This window comes from Aulonocara sp. 'chitande type north' Nkhata Bay, linkage group LG22, assembly GCF_057382095.1.
Source record: "Aulonocara sp. 'chitande type north' Nkhata Bay isolate Kocher_YH1m ecotype deep benthic linkage group LG22, A_spYH_male_GT1.1, whole genome shotgun sequence".
NCBI lineage: Eukaryota > Metazoa > Chordata > Actinopteri > Cichliformes > Cichlidae > Aulonocara > Aulonocara sp. 'chitande type north' Nkhata Bay.
Window position 1 is genome coordinate 7,286,214 of NC_141364.1, and position 19,510 is coordinate 7,305,723.

General features: G+C 38.6%; 2 protein-coding genes across 3 annotated transcripts; one reads left to right on the forward strand and one right to left on the reverse strand.

Annotated features, from left to right (window-relative positions):
- Window positions 1-57: 57 nt before the first annotated feature.
- On the reverse strand, window positions 58-6,407 carry LOC147303395 (uncharacterized). Of its 2 annotated transcripts, XM_086279604.1 has the most exons (3): window positions 5,165-5,300; window positions 2,840-2,914; window positions 58-2,507 (listed from the first exon to the last, which is right to left on the reverse strand). In XM_086279604.1, the coding sequence occupies exons 2-3, from the start codon at window positions 2,862-2,864 to the stop codon at window positions 1,516-1,518; spliced, it is 1,017 nt and encodes a 338-aa protein (XP_086135730.1). In that variant the 5' UTR covers window positions 2,865-2,914; window positions 5,165-5,300; the 3' UTR covers window positions 58-1,515. The 2 variants fall into 2 exon arrangements, with proteins under 2 accessions (XP_086135730.1, XP_086135729.1); XM_086279603.1 differs by lacking the exon at window positions 2,840-2,914 and having other exon boundaries at window positions 5,165-6,407.
- Window positions 6,408-9,163: 2,756 nt separating this feature from the next.
- LOC147303396 (uncharacterized) lies at window positions 9,164-13,690 on the forward strand. The gene is made up of 2 exons (XM_086281066.1): window positions 9,164-9,907; window positions 11,932-13,690. The coding sequence occupies exons 1-2, from the start codon at window positions 9,807-9,809 to the stop codon at window positions 13,079-13,081; spliced, it is 1,251 nt and encodes a 416-aa protein (XP_086137192.1). The 5' UTR covers window positions 9,164-9,806; the 3' UTR covers window positions 13,082-13,690.
- The last annotated feature ends 5,820 nt before the right edge of the window (window positions 13,691-19,510 follow it).

Below are 19,510 nucleotides of genomic sequence, written 5' to 3' on the forward strand. Positions count from 1 at the left end.
TTGTTTTTTTGTTTGCTTTATGCAGGCTTGGAGTTCAATTGTTTTTCTTTCTTTTCTTTTTTTGCTTTTTTTGTAGTAGCAGATCGCCTCACAGGTGAAACGATGATATTTTGGGGTAAAAGCTCTTTTCAGAGTTAATAAAATGCCTGGAATGTTACCTTTGCTGCGATCTATTAGACCTCATTTATGCAGAGGAACGTTTCGTCATTCACTATGAATTTGTTCCTTTTTTTTTTCATTTTTGATATTAAAATAAATACTTTTGTCATAAAAGACTCTGCTTCTGATTTTTACTTGTAGAATTAAAATATTTTAATGTCAGTTTTTCAAAAGCTGCAGATTGGTTTTTATGTCTTTCTTTCAGGTACTTTATCAGCTGGTTTATGTCATGGCGTTAGCTCAAACCCACAGATGTTGCTTCATGTTGTTTGCCCCTTGAATAATTTACAAAAATCTGAATGTTTCATTTAGTCTTTAACAGCTTCACTTAATTATGAACGCAGTGCAAATAATTGTTCTGTATAATGTTTCAGAGGAGTGGTGTAATATTCAATGTAAGAAACAAATTATTAAATTATTATTAAATTATTAACGTAAAGCAGCAGAAAAAACATGAAAAGAAAGATCGAGAGACAAACGTCTTCTCCTGGACAGGTGAGCTGCTTCCTTTTCCCATGATGCCTATTGTTACACCCTACTTAAAAGCAAGGTTGTATCTGGGGTGGGGTGTGACACAAAGTGAAAAGAAAACTATTAACTATTAAAACTATTAACTGCCACAAAGTTAACGTGGCAGTTAAAACTATTTCAACACAAACGACCCAATGAGGCCCAAAATCCACTGTGGTTCACAATTATCTCTGTAAAGGCACACCTTTTTTGCCCGAACCACTGTAGCACATCCCAGAGAAAAGCAAAGGAAAAGGGGGCGTGGCATTTTGAGGCGGCAGTCTTGATGCAGTGCTGACGAGCTGCACCGCATCTCAGCTGCAGCTTGTGAGACAGACCTGGAACACAGAAGGAGGAGAAAGAGCTCTCTCACACGGGGAGACCCCCGGTCAGCGACCAAAACACCTATCAACAAACTTATCTTTGCTGTATGTGGCTAATAGCTTAGCATTCTGCTAACTATGATCACTAGAGTCTCGAGCTTCACTTGTACAGAGACGCCAATAATAAAGTTTTTCCTCAGCTGGTTTCTCACCATGTGGGGAAAATCGATTTAAAACATGAACATGTTGGTGGTGCGCAGAGAACTTCTGTTTCAGATGGAGTTTTGTCCTCACCATCATTGTGAGGAAAAATTATATCTCAGGATGTGAAAAAATAACACAATTTAGTTTCATCTTTAGGAGAAAAGTGAGGGAGCCGGACCCTAGATAAAGTGTCTCAGGTACATGGATGCAACGAGTCAGTCATACGAGGTAGTGGTGTAGCTGGTGGACGGTTTTGTGTCTATGTTAAAATGAGACCAAACCTACACCCCGTTTAGCTCCTGGTTGATTCGGAGCTTCATCAGTCTGCGGAGCAGCTGATGTTCTTTCCTGTGATAAATGACTTTCTCACGTGAGTCGTCATGTGCTTTTTCACATGTGTGACGTTATAAAATCTTTCCCCACACAGCGAGGAGCTGAAGGCTTTCTCTTCAGCGTGACTCTTCAGATGCTGTTTGAGACTCCGGCTGTGAGTAAATCTTCTCCCACACTTGGAGCAGCTAAAAGCTTTTTGTCCCGTGTGGATCAACATGTGAGAATTGAGGTCGGCATTGCGGCCGAATGTTTTGCTGCACCTGGAGCAACTGTAGGGTTTTTCTCCCGTGTGGATGCACAGGTGTTGTTTCAGATTCCCGCTGTGTGTGAACATTTTACTGCAGAACTTGCAGCTGAATGGTTTCTCCCCCGTGTGAGTCCTCCGGTGGTTTATTAGCGTTGTCTTGTCTTTAAAGCTTCGTCCACACTCAGAGCAGCTGAACGGTTTCTTTTCCGTGTGAATCCCCATGTGTCTCTGCAGGTTTCCACTGTCCACAAATCTTTTTCCACACTGAGAGCAGCTGACAGGTTTCTCTCCTGTGTGGGTTCTCAGGTGTCTGCTCAGATTTCTGCTGTGACCAAATTTTCTCCCACAGACAGAGCAGCTGAATGGTTTCTCATCAGCATCACCTGATGCCCGAGGCGCTGCAGGTTCACGGCTCTGCTCACACTCATCAGAATCACTGACGTCTGTGTCTGAAGAGCCTGAAGTTTTCCCGTCAGGCTGTAGATCTGGATCAGGCTCTGGTCCTCCCACAGAGTCACTGACCTCCTCAGTCCGTCTGTGATAAAGCTGTAAGGATTCAGGTTTCTCTTCACCCTCCTCACTCTTCACAGGGGCAGGGCTGGAAGTGAGCTGGGCGATGACAACCTCCTCCTGTTCGTCTTTAATGTCTGGGTCCTCCCGGTCCACACTGGAGCTCCACTCCTGCTCCTCTTTTTCACCAATGACCACTTTTTGGACACCCAGAGGTAAACCTGAAACACAAACATTAATATTGAGTTCATTTTGTCCTGAAACCAGAAAATTTTCACAAAGTGACAGTTACTTTTTGTGGATAATGAACATATTTTTACATGACCATGACAATTAATATGACTTTTAGGGGTATATATATATATATATAGCTCGTATTTATTCAGGACTTGTTTTCAGTTGATCAGCTTTTCTCCTGTCTCCTCACCTGCTCTGTGCGCTGGTGGGAGGAGCTAAGTGGAGGTGACATACCATCAGAGAGAAGCTAGCGTCATGCTAGTGTTAGCTTATCATCAGCAGCGAATCTGTTTCCAGCAGCAGCAATAAAACTCACCTTCTTTTCTCGGTTCCAGTTCCATCTTTAAATCAACTTCCGGTGGTTCACAGTGTCGGGCCACCTATATGTGTACTTTTAAGGAAAAAACGACACAGTAGGAGTAGGTATTGATTTATAAATACTACTGTGTTTATAAACTAAGCTGTAGTGTTTGCACAAACCAAACACTAAATAAGAACTCATCACTGTGCAATAGACATTTAGCGGAACCTAGCTAGTTCTATCTAACTGTCTGTATGTCTCTAACTAACTTGGCAGCCTGTTCTCTTTGTCTTGATAATACTTTCTTTAACGATTGAAGACATTTTGGGGTCAACGTAAAAGAAAGGCAGATGTGAAATGTAAAATTTAGGTCAGAGGTTAAATGTGACAAGGTTTCTATTTATTGACAACAAACACTTCCAAGAGTCATAGTTTCTGAGTTATAAGGCTTTTTGTCAGTTGTTTGTCAGTCCTTTAAGAGTCTCTAAAAAAGCCGATGTTTCAAGACTTCCCCCGTGTCTTTAGACATGTTTTAGGTTTCATATCTTTCAATATCAAAACCAATCCTACAATGTCAGTAGGTAATGAATCAGTAAAACATTGTGTCTTTTACAACAGGATAGCAGTGTGTTCACCCTGCAGTGTTTAGTCATAAAGTACATTTTTGTTATGTCCTGTCCAGCTTTTGAAGGACATATTTTGCTCATCATTAGGCAAGATTAATTTATATTTTCTGAGCTATTAACTGGAATTACAGGTTCTAGAACAAAGTTGTAGTTTATTTTGTGAATACAGCAAAGCAAAAATGTGCTCAGTGTCACTCTTCAAAACACCAGGAGGAAATATTTAACAAATTAACCAAGTCAAAAAAGTAAGCTCTGTGCAGTTTGGAAAGGCCCAGAGCCAAAACATTTGTCACTAACTGAGAGAATCATCACACAGATGCTACAGGCAGGACCTTTCAAAATAAAGCTCCAAGTGGCAGCACTACCAGGTAATCCAAACTCAAAGAGATTCTAAGAGTCAGAACAGGTTCATTAAACATTGAAAGAGATTAAATAATTTTAATTATTTTCTATTAAATAAAGAATCAAAAAACCTGATAGTCTGTCATCATCAGTCCACCTGACAGGTGTCTGACTGCAGTTCCTGACCCAAGCGCCCATAAATAACAAGTAAGGAGAGAGAATGTGCTGGTTTCTCAGTGACAAACTACATTTTTTCAGTAAAATAAATGAATAAAAGCCTCCACCAGGACCTTTGAGCGTGACGAAATATTTTATGGAAGAAAAGAATCTACACCAGGAGACCCCAGAGGAGCAGACACTGAGGAGTACACGCCCTTCACCTTCAGGGACTAGCTGCTACTGGCAACTGTTGTCCGGATTCAGTGATTCACCTGCTTATTACTAGGGGTGGGTTTTTATAATCAATTTATCAATTAAAATTGATTCTGGCTTGGATAACGTGAAATCGATTCATTAAAATCCTGAATCGATTTTTTAATATAAATTTATTTTGCCCGAAATGCCAGAATCTCACGTGAAACCTCACAAAATTTCAACAACCACCAAACAGCTAAGACAGTAAATGAGAGCAGAAACACGGATTCTGCACAAAGACGTAAACACACAGCGCGGAATCGTGGATCGAATCGATTCTTTCCACGTAGCACTCTATTCTTATTCTCATGTATATATCTCATGTATATCTCATGCACATATCTTTCTACGTAGCACTTTTAATTCTTATTCCTACTTTTATTTTTTCATGTCTATTTAAGTGCTATTTATGACACTATGTTTGCACTGAAGCACCGCAGCAATTTCCTAATGTTGTAAACCTGCTCAACATTTGGCAATAAAACCCTTTCTGATTCTGATTCTGGACCTTGTGAATCGGAAACGAATCGATTCTAGAAATGAGTGACGATACCCAGCCCTAGTTATTACTCAGTTATTTGATTACAGGTGCTTCATACGGTCTTGTTAATGTTTTATTTGTTTACATGTTTAGATGCTGTTTGCATGACCTTTGGCCTCTGAGAAAAACATCTTTACAAAAACCGAGTCGCCGTTTGTATTCTTTTTTATTTTTTAATTTAATGCATGTTGATCATTTATTTATTTATTTATTTATTTTTACAAAAAAAACCTCGTCGTATTTAGTCAAGGGTTTGGTTTTTGGCGATCAGCTTTTCTCCTGTCTCCTCACCTGCTCTGCGCGCTGGTGGGAGGAGCTAAGTGGAGGTGACATACCATCAGAGAGGACCTAGCGCGATGCTAGCGTTAGCTTATCAGCATCAGTGACTCCGTTTCCAGTAACGGGGAGTAAACTCACCTTCGTTTCTCGGCTCCAGTTCCGTCTTTAAGTCAACGTCCGGTGGATGACAGTGTCGGTCCAGCTCAGCTCTGTCCACAGAACCGGACTTTGGAGGACTTTCTGGATCCATCTGCTAACCGAGCGCATAATCAAGTCCACTAAAATAAGCGCTGCCACTTCCGGGAAACATTTCAAAATGAAATGATAACAAGCAGACAGATTTACTTCCGATATGCTCCATCAAAATAAATTTTTTTATTTTGGAGTCAATCCCTTAGGTAAATTACTTTCACCTAAATGCAAAAGTCATATTTGCTCCACTCTAGTATCTACAGTCCTGTCCTATTACACTGCAGTGCTCCACTACCTGGTTTAGTCACTCAGGTAGGTAAATCAGAATCCCTAAATGTTCCTCTGACACAATGAGATAGAGAGTCACACATTTCACCACTCTACCACACACAGAAACCATAATTCAAGTGAAAAATAATATGATTTTTGCAAATGTAATGAAACTTTTTTTGCGTTTGTTAGTGTCCAAGAATAATTCAGAGTGAATAATCAGAGATTTCAATCTAATCCACCCGTTTTAGGGCGAAGTCTTTAGTTATCAAACATGAGGCAAAGGCTCGGGCGTTAAAGGAATTAAAGAACAAAGCATCTGTGACAAAGCAGATAAGATGAAAACCATCGAAACATTATTTATTAATTAATATTATTTCAGTGTCTTCATCACATAGAGGCAGCTCACCAATTCATTCAGCCCTTAAAGTAGCATTATTCAGTACACATACTAGAAAATCACATTGCTACTACACAGACCTGCACACAATGCAAACTGGTAATAGAGTTGTTTTGAATGGATCGTTAATATAACACCACTTGACAGCCCCACATGCGTGGCACTGTGTAAAAACTGATAAAAGCAGAGCCATTGTGGTAATGACACAATGAGAAAGTAAAAATTATGTGGGATGTTGTGAAATTGTGATGTGCTCATCATTAAGAAAGATTAATTTATATTTGCTGAGCTTTTAACTGGAATTACAGGTTCTGATCAAATCTAGTTAATGTTTACAAAGTGCTACATCAATCAACTATTCTTAAAATATTTAACCCACATAAAGTGAGTTAAAGAAGAAGCAACGATACTCGTGACTGCAGGATTGAGTGGTTTAACACAACAAGATAGAGAAGAGGAAAACTTTCCTGTGCACCAAAACAACACTGATCTCAGTCGATGATGTTCCAGATGTCTGAGGGTAAGGGGAGAGAGACTGCAGCATTACAAAAGCATCCTGTGAAAGTCTAGAACAAAGTTGTAGTTTATTTTGTGAATACAGCAAAGCAAAAACATGCCCAGTGTCACTCTTCAAAACACCAGGAGGAAATATTTAACAAATTAACCAAGTCAAAAAAAGCAAGCTCTGCAGTTTGGAAAGGCCCAGAGCCAAAACATTTGTCACTAACTGAGAGAATCATCACACAGATGCTACAGGCAGGACCTTTCAAAATAAAGCTCCAAGTGGCAGCACTACCAGGTAATCCAAGCTCAAAGAGATTCTAAGAGTCAGAACAGGTTCATTAAACATCGAAAGAGATTAAATAATTTTAATTATTGTCTATTAAAAACAGGATCAGAAGACTTCCTGATAGTCTGTCATCATCAGTCCACCTGACAGGTGTCTGACTGCAGTTCCTGACCCAACGCCCATAAATGACGAGTTATTTATAATATTTTGTAGTAAAAAATAAATAAATAATTACCTTAAGATTGAAATCAGGTGTGTCCGGCTGTTTTTCTTCGAATGATCCTGAAATAAAAATAAGCCAAAGTTAGAAACATTGATGTTGATGAAGTAGTTATAGGCAGAGGCGGAGCCAGACATTTGAAACACCCGGGGCTTAGCCCTGAAGGGTAGTATGCATGTGGATTTTTTTTTCTTTTTTCTTTTTTTTGGGGGAGGGGGGGGGGTGTAGAAATGACTGAAAGATTAATTGGCTCTGTTTTGAGTTTTGTTCAAAAAAGAATGACTTCATATAGGGAAAAAAAGATATCACATATACAGGACACCTTAAACTAGTTTTTTAATTAAGCAGCAAGGCAGAACAAGGTCAGGGCTGCATCAAGACACGAGGACTAAACCCCAATTCAACCAGACCCAGAACTGATCCGGAATTAAAACAGGACTACAAGAGTTCAAAATCAGGACTACTTAGGATTTAACCAAGACAGAACCAGAATCAGAACTAGATGATAGTAGCACTAAAAATCATCATAGACCTGCACTACACTTATTTTTTAATTCTACCAAAGTCCACTATGTAGATTCACAAAAGTTTATATAATTATTTAGCCTTGTTGTGCAAACAAGCCTGCATAACTTAATAAATATAGAATTTGAAAAATAACAAACCTAAAAAGAAACACTAGGTACGAGATACATGAGGACCTATGATACGGTGATACTTTTGGTAAACGACCATTTGACTAACATGTGTGTCTCACCTGCTCTTGTTCATCTCTGTTCTGTCCTGTCTCCTCTCTCTCCCTCTCTGCTCCTCTCTCTCCCTCTTTGTGCTGACAATCATCAAATATACAGTTGAAACCAGATATTTACGCACTCTTCAGATAAAAACACAACACTTTTATAATTGTAACATCAAATCAGACTAAATGTTTATTTTTTTTAGATTGATAAATATAAAAAACATATTTATTAACTTTAAGAGTAAAGAGAGAAACTATCTGTATTTCTTAATTGCAAATGGCACCAAATTGTATTCAAACTGAGCCACACTTATGGAGCTCCACAGTTCTTTTCCTGGTGTTTTGGTTGATATCTCTTAATTTTCCCATTTCAAAGAAACAGGCTCTGTGTTTTGCCTTATATGCATCCACAGCTGTGCCACCAGTTTACTCACATGGACTCTACTAACCAATCAGAAGCTTCTTCAGCTCAGAATGGAATCATCTGGTTTTCTTATTAATTAACAAACTTAGTGTATATGTACTCCTAAATTTGATGAAAGTGATAAAAAATAGAAGCTCTGTCTCTCTTTATTCTGACATTTAACTAATTCAAAAGATATTTCAATATTTATCTAAAACAAAAGTTTACTCTAAATTGATGTTGTACAGTAAAAATGTTTTATGTTTTCTCCCTAAAGTGTATGTAAATATCTGGTTACAAATGTGAATATACTGCTGTGTACTGAAATCCCTCTTGTTTTGCATAGAAATATACTGAACAACATACAAAGCATAATATATAAAATAACATTTACCTGAGTTTTTTCTTTGAAAGAAGCCTCTAATGTCCATTCTTATATTTCAGTACATAACTGAAACCGATTTAGTCGGGGAGGGTAAGAACTGAAAATATGAAATAAACACACGTAAGATAAGACTCTATTAAAAAAAAAAAAGCATTTGTTCGGCTTTTCATTTCGCCATTTGTTGATTCACTTGAAGAGCAAGTAACGTAATATTGGTCAAGTGATCAGTTTGATATCAATCTTTCGTGATTCACCGTCATTTGTACGGTATGAATGGTTTGCTTTGGTACCTGGTCAAACTTAAGCTCTCCTTAGTATGGCTGGCTCCGTTACTCCAACAGCGCACTCACAGGCACAAGAGCACCTGGCTGCAGCCCCGCCCCCTCGCTCAGTTGCTTAGTGCCTGAGCTCGGATCATACCAATATCAGGGGGGATTCACGCACAGTCGTAAATTCCCACTGTGTGCATTATGTGCTTCGAATATTGTGTGTACTTTTTGTTTTATACAGTTGTCAGCCAGGCATCTAACTATGAAAAAATTACACTCCAAAAGACCCCGGGCTTCTGACAAAACAACCCGGGCTTAAGCCCAGTAAGCCACCCCCACGCTCCGCCCCTGCCGGTGACAAACATTTACCTGAACGATCTGACGGCAAGTAAGAGACACTTAAGAAAGATCTGTTTGTTTTTGCTATAAACAGTGGTTTTACATGGTTTTACTTTGATTTAAGGACATTTGGCGACAGTGTCCAAACACCAGTTCTCTACTAAAACTGAATCAGACAGTTTGGGAACACCAAAACAGCAAAGGTGAGTAGTGACCACATTTGAGTCTTAAAGCCTTTATTGACGATTTTACAAGCGCTCTTTAAACGACTGTAACTCGGAGTTTTATATATCCTTTATTAATGCAGTTAGAAAAAAGTCCAGGCGGCTTAAATGATGCTTGGTCAATAAAGGGTTAATTTTATTTAAATAAATTAACTTTAGTCTGACATTTGAAGTGTCTCATATCAAGCTCCAGATGTGGACACCTGTCCATGCAAATCAGGGTCAGCTGATGTTAAATCACACAGTCAAAGATCTTTTGGTAACAGCCAGTTAAATATATTTATTTTTCACAGCAAAAAGCTCCGGTTTGAATGAGAAGGCGGCATTCTTCTTTCACTTTAACCCAAATCTCAGCATTGATTAGAAGGATCTATACACATGTTTTCATTATGTTTTTACTGTGTGGATGATAAATGAACTACTGATGGTGTATACAGATTACTGAATGAGTGAAGAAAAGCTGATGTGAGAAACAGCCTGTGTAGATGTCAATAACTCTGCTCTGTTAAGAAACTCTGATTGCAGACGCCCCTTCTCTGGTGGATCACTATGACGATGGTCTTCAATCTGTCTGCTGGAAGTTTGGCTGTAATAAACCAAAAGAAGCTTGCAGAACTTATTGAACAGATAAGCACAAGTATCAAAGACAGGTAACTAAGCATCCTCTACAGCATGCCTATTCAACTACGAAGTTAGTTGGGCCAGATTTTCAAACCGAGGAATTTATCTGGGCCAGATATTTTTTTTAAGCCAGTAAGCAGCAGATCATGATCAATTTCAAACCCACACAACTGTACTGAAAAACAAGTATTTTTTTTATTCCTTTTCCCCTATAAATCTGGTGGTGACCTCTCACAAATGCACACCAAAAGGTCCATTTAAAAAAAAGGGAGCTATAACTAAACTATTTTTTGCACATTTGAAATAATAATAATAATAACAAAAAACATTTTGATAATTCCCTTTCAAATTAAAATAAATATTTCGCTGACCACTCACTTTTCCTACCATGGATGGAGCCCCATCCGTCACAAGTATACAGACACGCTTCATATCCAGACCATTTTCCTCAAAAAGAGCTGAAATCTCCTCAAACATCATTTCGCCAGCTGTGTGTCCCTCTAACGGTAGTAAACCGAGCAATTTCCCATCCAAAAAACGGACATATACGCACAACTGTGCATTATCAGTTCTGTCTGTGATCTCCTGCTATAGACATTACATCAGTTTTCTTCAGGTCATCTAACAGCATTTCAAACTCGTCTGACGCCAGAACTTCAATTCTACGAATATTTGAACTGTCCTACAGGGGTACGTTTTTAATAGCAGATGTCACACTCACTTTTCACCGCATCCACCACGGCCAGCATGCAGTATTTCATTGTTTCAGAATCTGTGAAAGGCCTTTTCTTCTTCGCCAAGAAGCAAACACGAAGGGAAGATGCTGCAGCTCTCTCTTGGGCTGTACAGGACCCTCACCATGGTAGTACAACTCCAGTTGTAAGATTATTAAACTCGGTAAAATGAATAAGTATTTGTCAGTCCAGGCAGGGTTAAACCGACAGTTTTCATTGTCAATTTTGCGCTTTTGGAGTGAGAAAGACATGCTGTTGTCGCATCATATATTACGATGATTGTTTAATATGTTTACATTACGGTGCATTGTGGGTTAAATATTGCTAGGCTACTAGGAGTGTTGCATTCAAAGTCTACACTACGCTGTAGGAATTTTTTATTTATTTTTTTAACTAATTAATGAATTCATTTTTTGCGTTTTCTCTGTGTTTCTGCCAGGACCACAGGCAGGGCCACTCGCAGGTTGCTTCTGGGCCGCCATTTGAATAGGCTTGCTCTACAGTCTCTGAAACTAAACATTTTTTGTTATTTGTTTTCATATGAATTCTGTTTGATAAGCTCGGCAGAGCTGAGCTATGTAATAAGGTGGTGACATATGGTTACAAGCAGCGTTATTATAGTTAAAACTAAACTAAAAACTAAAACCAAATGTGGAAAAAAACTAGTTAAATAAAATAAAATAAAAATAAAAATAAAGAACTTCACTTAAAAAAATATCACTGAAATGATTTTGTGAATTTGGAAAACTAACTAAGATAAAAATCAAAATATGGAGCATTTTAATCATGTCCCTACATCCTCCATACAATAATAACTAAAAACATTAGATCACCATGTTGCATGTAATGATGTGTCTCTGTAACTATTGTTGATCTGATAATGAATTTATCCTCTCTCAGTTCTTATTTCCTGCTGCTCTTTGTCTTTTCACTCTGCTTTCTGTAAATATATAAAGTTCTACATAAATAAAGCTGATATAAGAGAGCAGTGATGTGGAGAGGACTACAGCTCCATTACTATCCAGTCTAGCTTTGTTTCTGAGGAAATGTTCAGTACCTCACCTTTCTGAACTGAATGATATAATTCTATAATTATTATAATGATATATTTATATCTAAACTTTGTATCACTTAATTCTTGTTATATTGTTCTTTATGTAAAGGGGATTCCCCATAATAATGCCATCAATAACAACAGTATACATGTAATAACATACATCTGGTATGTTAGCTATCTTTATGAGCTGTCATTAAGCCCTCTATACACAATTTTAATGTGTATATTTGTGTGTGTCTGTGTTTATTCTTTCTTGTGACAGGTACAACATTGAAGAAATGTATGCAGTGGCCACAAGTGTTCCGAAGGATGAAGACCAAGTTTCTTATGACTTCACAAAGGTGACGCCAAACCAACAGACAGAATTGAATGACGGCATCCTCAGGTCTCCGAGACTTGTGGTAGCCACAAAGAAAAAAGTCTACAATAAAAATGGGGACTGTCTATATACTGAACATGCAGAGTGGCGTGTTCTTCAGAATCTTAATCTTGAAGGTCAGGATGGTGATTTGTTGGTCTTCTTCTCTCATGCCAGTCCATGTGCCGAAAAGTGTGCAGATCCAGATGGAAAATACAGGATCACTGATCAGCTCAGACGTCTCTTTAATGGATGTGAGTGGGGTGCAAAGGCGTTTGTATTTAACGTTTTATTCAGGCCACCTAGGCAGGACATTAATCCAGACAGGATAAATTTTGCCCTGACAAATATTGGAATAGCCATTGATCACGAAAACTTATTTCACTGTAACGAAACTAATAATGGCGATTTCCATTGCATCAAATGCTTTAATGGTAGTCAGATAAACCCAAATGCCTACAAAAGGAGCTGGAACAGGAAGCTCCAGGCGGTGCACGGTTGGTCAGATGAACAGTCAAAGTCTACCCAAATCATCAACCACATGGTCCTGGATACGATACACCCCCTCCAGTTTGCATACCGCCCCAATCGATCAGTTGATGACGCAACAGCATTTGCCCTGCACCACAGGGCATTAGCATTAGCCCTGCACCACACTCTGCAACATCTGAAGAGTAGCAGCACGTATGTCAGGATGCTCTTCCTGGACTACAGCTCTGCTTTCAACACCATCCGCCCAGGCAAGCTGATCGAGAAACTGAGTGACGTCAACATCCCAACTCTCACTTGCAACTGGATCCTGGACTTTTTGACAGAGAGACCACAGGTGGTGAGAATTGGAGGACGCGTGTCTGCTGAGCTCACCATCAGCACTGGATCTCCACAGGGCTGCTGCCTCAGCCCTAAACTCTTCACCCTGTACACCCATGACTGTGTCTCCACCCAGGAAAACTCCATCATCATCAAATACGCTAACAACACCACCATCCTGGGGCTCATCAACAGGGGGTACGAGTCTGGGTACGGAACTCTACACTGTTCCAAAAAATATTAATGTCAAACTATCTTACTGTATATTTTACAGTTTTGTACTATCTTTCTAGGATATCATTAAATTTACATAAGTAGACTGTGATCTTACATGTCAAAGGTAAAATAACGTAACAGCTCTGTAAATATAGTAAAACACAATTTACTTGTTTTTTAAATATATTTTTTTGTACATATGCATATTTAGATTGTAAAAATACATCCAGAAATGTATCATAATTTCACGAATATTTGTCTGTTATGTGAGAGAATGATCTGTTAAATTCAAATGTAATACTATGGAAAAATATATAAAATGATCGAAAATTAATGAGAATAATCAATAATTAAAGGAGTATTTGAATTATAATTTTGCTGAAAATTTCATGTCACCTAGGTCTGATTCAATAATTAAGAGGTAACAAGTGAAAATATAATTAATAGAAATAAAAACTAAAAAAAATCATATTGTGGCGTGTTGGGGGAACAGCTAGTTCTCTCCCATCATGCCTTGAGACATGTGCTGCTGTTTAGATGTTCTTGTTTTATTTATTTAACTGTTATCTTGAATGTTGTGTTTACGCCGTGGTGCAGCGTCACTGACAGCTGTTGTTTTGTAGAGAGAGTGCTGTACCATGAGGGACTTCTGTTGTGCTGTTGTTCAAGCTTGAGGCACATCGTAGCAACAGCAAGTGTTTTAATAAAGAGCGCTCCCTTCCAGCTTGGGGTTGAATAACAAGTTCAACCTGTCTCTATAAGCTTCTTTGTTAAGATTCCTTTGTATGCCACAATGTGCTAATTATAAATTTTGAACAAAGAAATGTAGAGTTAGGAATTGCAATTAATATAAATCTCAGGACAGAAATAGGCCTCTGCACCTGGGGTGAGGGTGTGGCCATGAAAACAATGTGACATTCCATTGGATGTTGGGACACATAATAACATGACGCAAAGCATCGGCCAATGAATGTGAAATAACAACAACCAGGTCGCGGGTAGGGCTGCGACCGTAGGAAAAAATCCTAATATGAAGGTATATTTTACTGTGCATTTTACAGTAATGTTCTGTTCTTCTAGAATATCATTAAAGTTACGTAGACTTTGACTTCACATTTCAAATGTAAATTAACGTTAAATCACTGTAATGTAATGAAACATAATTTTCATGATTATTAAATGTATCTGTCTGTACATATGCATATTTAGATTGTTAAAATACATTCACAAATGTATCACGGTTTCACAAATATCTGTCCGTTATTTGAAAGATTGAACTGTTGAATTCAAATGTAATGCCATGGAAAAGCATATAACATGATCCCTATAAGCTTGTGTTACATCACATAAGTATTGTTATCATTGCTATTTAGGGCGATCGTGGCTCAAGAGTTGGCAGTTCTCCTTGTGATCAGAAGGTGTCCGGTTCGCGCCCTGGCTCGGACACTCTCCGTCGTTGTGTCCGTGGTCAAGACACTTCACCTACTGGCGATGGCCAGTACAGTAAAGTAGTGCAATTCATCCTGATCGGTGATTGGTCTAGAGTGAAAGGAGAGGCTAATGATTGGTGGAAAATGTGCAATGAAGAAGACTTCTTTTATTCATTCAGTCTGTTGTCTGTTTTTTCTTTATCAGGTGATGTTTCCAGCTCTGGTGCGATATGACAGCCTCGCCTCTGTCAGTCTGTCCCAGGGCATGCAATCCATTATTATTTAAACCAACGGTTAACTGTATATTTCTGTACATTTACGTATTATGATTCATATTGCCACATTCATTGACCTTGTTTATAGGTAATTTCATTGTTTGATCACGTTAAAATGTTCCTAATTTAATGTCTAAAAGCACTTGGAAAAGGCAGAATCATGTAAAATTAGCGCAACAAACTCTATTTTCATAACCGTATTTTTATGGGACAGTTATTTTCTGTTATTTTACGGTCGTATTTTGGCGCCCCAGCTGCCGGAATATTACCGTTTTTTTAAGATGTTTTTTTCCCTATTTATAGATGATTTCATTGTTTAATCACATTAACATGTTCCTGCTTTAATGTTTAGCGGCACTTGAAAAAGGCGAGATCCCATGTCAAATTAGCGCAACTAATTGTATTTTCATTACTGGAAATAACCGTATTTTTATGGGGAGTTATTTTCTGTTATTTCACGGTCGTATTTTGGTGCCCCAGCTGCCGGAATATTACCGTTGTTTTAGGATGTTTTTTAACAGTGTAGTAGACAACGTTCTTGTCTATGGTGAGGAAAACGACCTCATCCTCAACACGGACAAGACCAAGGAATTAATACTGGACTTTAGAATAGACAGAATAGACAGTAGCCAGTAACAGTCTTTTACACATATGTAAACTGCTCAGAAGAACACAGAAATAATTATTCCTTCTTGATGAAAATGCATCACTGCGTTTCTTTGCAGGTCTGAATTTATTTGATGTTTCTTTAAAAAGTGTCTGTCAGACACAGCATTTTATTCAAAGACACAAACACTGCTCTGCTGCTCAGCAGCTTGAAAGTTGACAAGTCATCAGCTGAAGTTGTTGCAGATTTGAGCTACACTGTGTATTTTAACACACGATGGCAGCTCTGCCACAAAATTGTTGTAAAGTAAGAACAACCGAGAGAAGGCTGCAAAAACAACACAAGAGTCAGAGAAGGAGGACAGTGGAAATTTCACTTTGAGCTGTGTTTGCATGTTTTTATTTGATCTGCTTGTACTGGAATAATAGAAACACTCTGAGAGTGCAAACCTCCACCGAGGCCGCTCAGTCTCTGGGCAGTATAGGGAAACATGACAGAGTAGAAGTATGTAATGAATAATAGGTATTGATTCATAAATACTTTAGTATATTTTTAAATAACTAGGCAGCTTATTCTTCTTCTCCTGACAATACTTTCTTTCTTTAAAGGTTTAAGACATTTGGGGTCAACATAAAAGAAAGGCAGGTTTGAAATGTAAAATTGAGGTCAGAGGTCAAATGTGACATGATATTTTCTATTTATTGACAACACACAAACTTATAAAAGTCATAGTTTCTAAGTTATAAGGCTTTTTGTCAGCTGTTGCATATAAATCTTTACGTTGACATGAAGCATACGCTGGATGTAAGACAAACTTTGATGGATTGTTAACATGACACCACTCGACACCCCCACAAAGTTTAATCAGGATTCATTCACAGCTTTTTAAGTTATTGTGTTTAGAGTCACAATGACTTACATCTATGCAAACACACAGACACAAAACATAATTATCACTCCTACATTTAAGTATGCATAACACTGTAAACAGATAAAAGTGGAGTCATTGTGGTAATGACACATATAGTAAGAATGATGTTGTGAAACTGTGAAAATACATTTCTCAGCAGAAGTAAAGCTACCTTTAAGAGTCTCCAAAAAAGTTGACACTTCAATGCTTTCCCCGTGTTTTTAGGCATTTCTAGGTTTCATGTCTTGCAAAAGGCTTAAATTAAATTAAAAGGCTTAATGTATTACAAAAACATTAAGCCTTTTAAAACAGGATAAAAGCATGTTTACCTGCAATGTTGACAGATAAAGTACATTTTTGTTATCTCTTCGTCCAGCTTGAAGGACTTTTTGGTTTTTTACTTAACATTAGCAAACATTAATCTACGTATATTTGCTGGGTTTTTTAACAGGTTCAGATGAAGCCCAGGTGATGTTTACAAAGGGCTATATAATTTAATTATTCTTAAAATATTAAACACACATAAAGTGAGTTAAAGAGGAAGAAACATTACTCATGACTGTGGGATTGTGTGGTTTAACACAAAGAAATAGAGAAGAGGAAGAGTTTACTGTGTACCACAACAACACTGGTCTCAATCTGTGATGTTCCAGATGTATCTTTCTGCAGAAAAGGGTAAGAGGAGAGAGACTGCAGCATTACAAAAGCAATATGTAAAAGATGCCGGCTGTGAAAGTCCAGTACAAAGTTATAGTTTATTCTATGAATACAAAAAAATGAACAAATGAAAAAGCATAAACCTGCCCCAGCTTTACTCTTCATAGCCCGAGGATAAAATGTTTAACAAACCAAGTCATACTGAGAAGCCAGCTGTGTGCCATTTTGGAAAGGTCCAGAGCCAAAACCTTTTACTAACTGAGAGAACCATCACACAGATGCTACCGCTCCAAATCTCAAATTTCTTTGACGTGATTTATGTATTTAATGTCTTATTTATATTTTACATTTGACTAAACCCAATCCTAAACAAATACCAGCTCACAGAAAACCAAAATATTGATGTAAATGTGTTTCATAAGTCATAATGAATATGAGCTGCAGGTCAGTATTTAATGCAGTGGTAGAACTACATCAGTCAGCTTTATTTTGCTGCTCAATCATACTAGCTTCTGTGTCTTCACTTCATCACTTCCTCTTTAGCTATTTTAGTTTCCCTTTTAAATTTTGCATTTAGTATTTTAGTCTCTCAAAAATGTTTTTTCACTGAGTAACAAAAGTTTAAGACCACTTGAAAAATTGCAAAAAATCATCTTTTGCATGGTTGGATTTTTTTCGAGCTTGCAATTTATTGAAAACAACTCTTAAACTGAAACAGGCTGTTAAACAGCTGTTACGTCCCGGTCTAGGGGTACAGGAGGACAACATAGGGGTTAAAAGGAAAGTGACCGGACCTTTGAGCCCCAAAGCCATATCCAGAAGGCAATTTACAGGTTAAGGTGCTACCAAAAACTGAAAGCTTTAACTCCGGGGTGACCAAAGGCCAAAATAACAAACAAAGCTATTTCAAAAAGGGAGGTGCTACCTGAACCCTGTGTGAAACAAAAGGTAAACAAAAGACAAGCGCTACCCCTAACTCCCTAAATAAACAAGAGAAAAAAGTACAGAAAATAATAAGGCAGTTCACCCCTTCTGCTTCAGTGCCTATTTGTAAGTGAAAGTATCTCCACACTATATTCAAAGATTAATGATTCTCTAAAGACACACGGAAAACTTCATCACAGTTGGTTTGGAGGCCAAGGATGGGTCTGCTGCTGCTACCAGTTGCTGCCAGGGAATAACTGCTGGAGAGTGTTTTTAAAACAGCCACTTGATGATGGGAACCAATCAGCAGCTGCCAGCTCTCCAATCAGGAAGGACCTGCAGAGACTCTTAAAGGCACAGAACACACTCGGAACAAAATCCAGACACTGTGATCCAAAACATGACCAGGGTCGTAACACAGCTGATCAAACATTTAGGACCACATGCCGAATCTGTGCAAAAATGTGTATTCATTGTCATTTTCTGACAGGTAATCACACTGTCATGATGTTCTGCTGGCAAAGGCAAAAACCTTTCACTTTTTGAACGTGGTCGGGTTATTGAACTGCATAAGCAAGGTCTCTAGCTGCTGAGGTGGGATGCAGTAAGACAATTCATTTGGAATTTCTTTCACTAGCTGGGCCCATGTCCTCATTTTAAGTTGGACAGCGTTTTAGTAGGTAAAAGTGAATGCTTTGACATGAATTAAGCTGCAGTTTGGCTAAGGCCTTGAAGGGGACTGGCGATGGCTCCCGGGCTTGGCAGATCCCCATGTACTAAGTATGAGTGAAGAAGTTGAAGAATGGAGAACAAGGAGGGAGGGAAGGTGGGGCACGTAAACGAGAATGATCAGATTGCAGAACTGGGGGAACCTATATAGATGGCACCCGGAAGGAGCGTGTTTGGAGGCGTGGTCCTGCTCCTGAAATTCAGATACTAAAATCTCCAATAAATGATCCTGAGGGTTATGCAACTAAAAAGTCAAGTGGAAGACCCCAAAAATTTCACCAGCACTGAGCCGGAGGATCCAATTAGCTGTCTGTCAAGACACTGGACAATCCTCAACCCAAATTAAAGCCGTTACTGGTGCAGACTGCAGCCCCATAACTATCATCTGAGACTGAAGGGCTTCAAAAACAAAAAACATCATCAAAGGCCTCGTCTCCTTGAATGCCACAGAACTGACCTTTTGGACTTTGGAAGAGAGCACCAAACATGGGACATTGAAAGGTGGAAGAAAGTTTTGTTCTCTGATGAGAAAAAATGTAACCTTGATGGTCCTGATGGTTTCCAATGTTACTGGCATGACAAGCAGATCCCACTTGAGATGTTTTCTACGTGCCAGAGTGGAACATAATGGTCTGTGGTGCTTTTTCTTTCATGGGAACAATTGAGCTTCCGGAGGTGCATGGTCGTCTAACGGCCGCTGACTATGTCCAGATGTTGCAGAGAGGATCTCTCATGACTGAGGGCCTTCATCTGTGTGGTTTTTCAACAGGACAACACTACAGTACACAATCCCCGCAGGACAAGGGACTTCTTCCAGGAGAATAACATCAGTCTTTTGGACCATCCTGCGTGTTCCCCTGATCTAAATCCAATTGAGAACCTTTGGGGATGGATAGCAAGGGATGTTTACAACAGTTGGACACTT

Coding starts and splice junctions, on each gene's coding strand:
- LOC147303395 (XM_086279603.1), bottom strand. CDS start 5,276: ATGGATCCAGAAAGTCCTCCAAAGTCCGGTTCTGTGGACAGAGCTGAG. Junction 2,508..5,164: donor ACTGGAGCCGAGAAACGAAG/GTGAGTTTACTC, acceptor TTTGTGTTTCAG/GTTTACCTCTGGGTGTCCAA.
- LOC147303396 (XM_086281066.1), top strand. CDS start 9,807: ATGACGATGGTCTTCAATCTGTCTGCTGGAAGTTTGGCTGTAATAAAC. Junction 9,908..11,931: donor AGCACAAGTATCAAAGACAG/GTAACTAAGCAT, acceptor TTCTTGTGACAG/GTACAACATTGAAGAAATGT.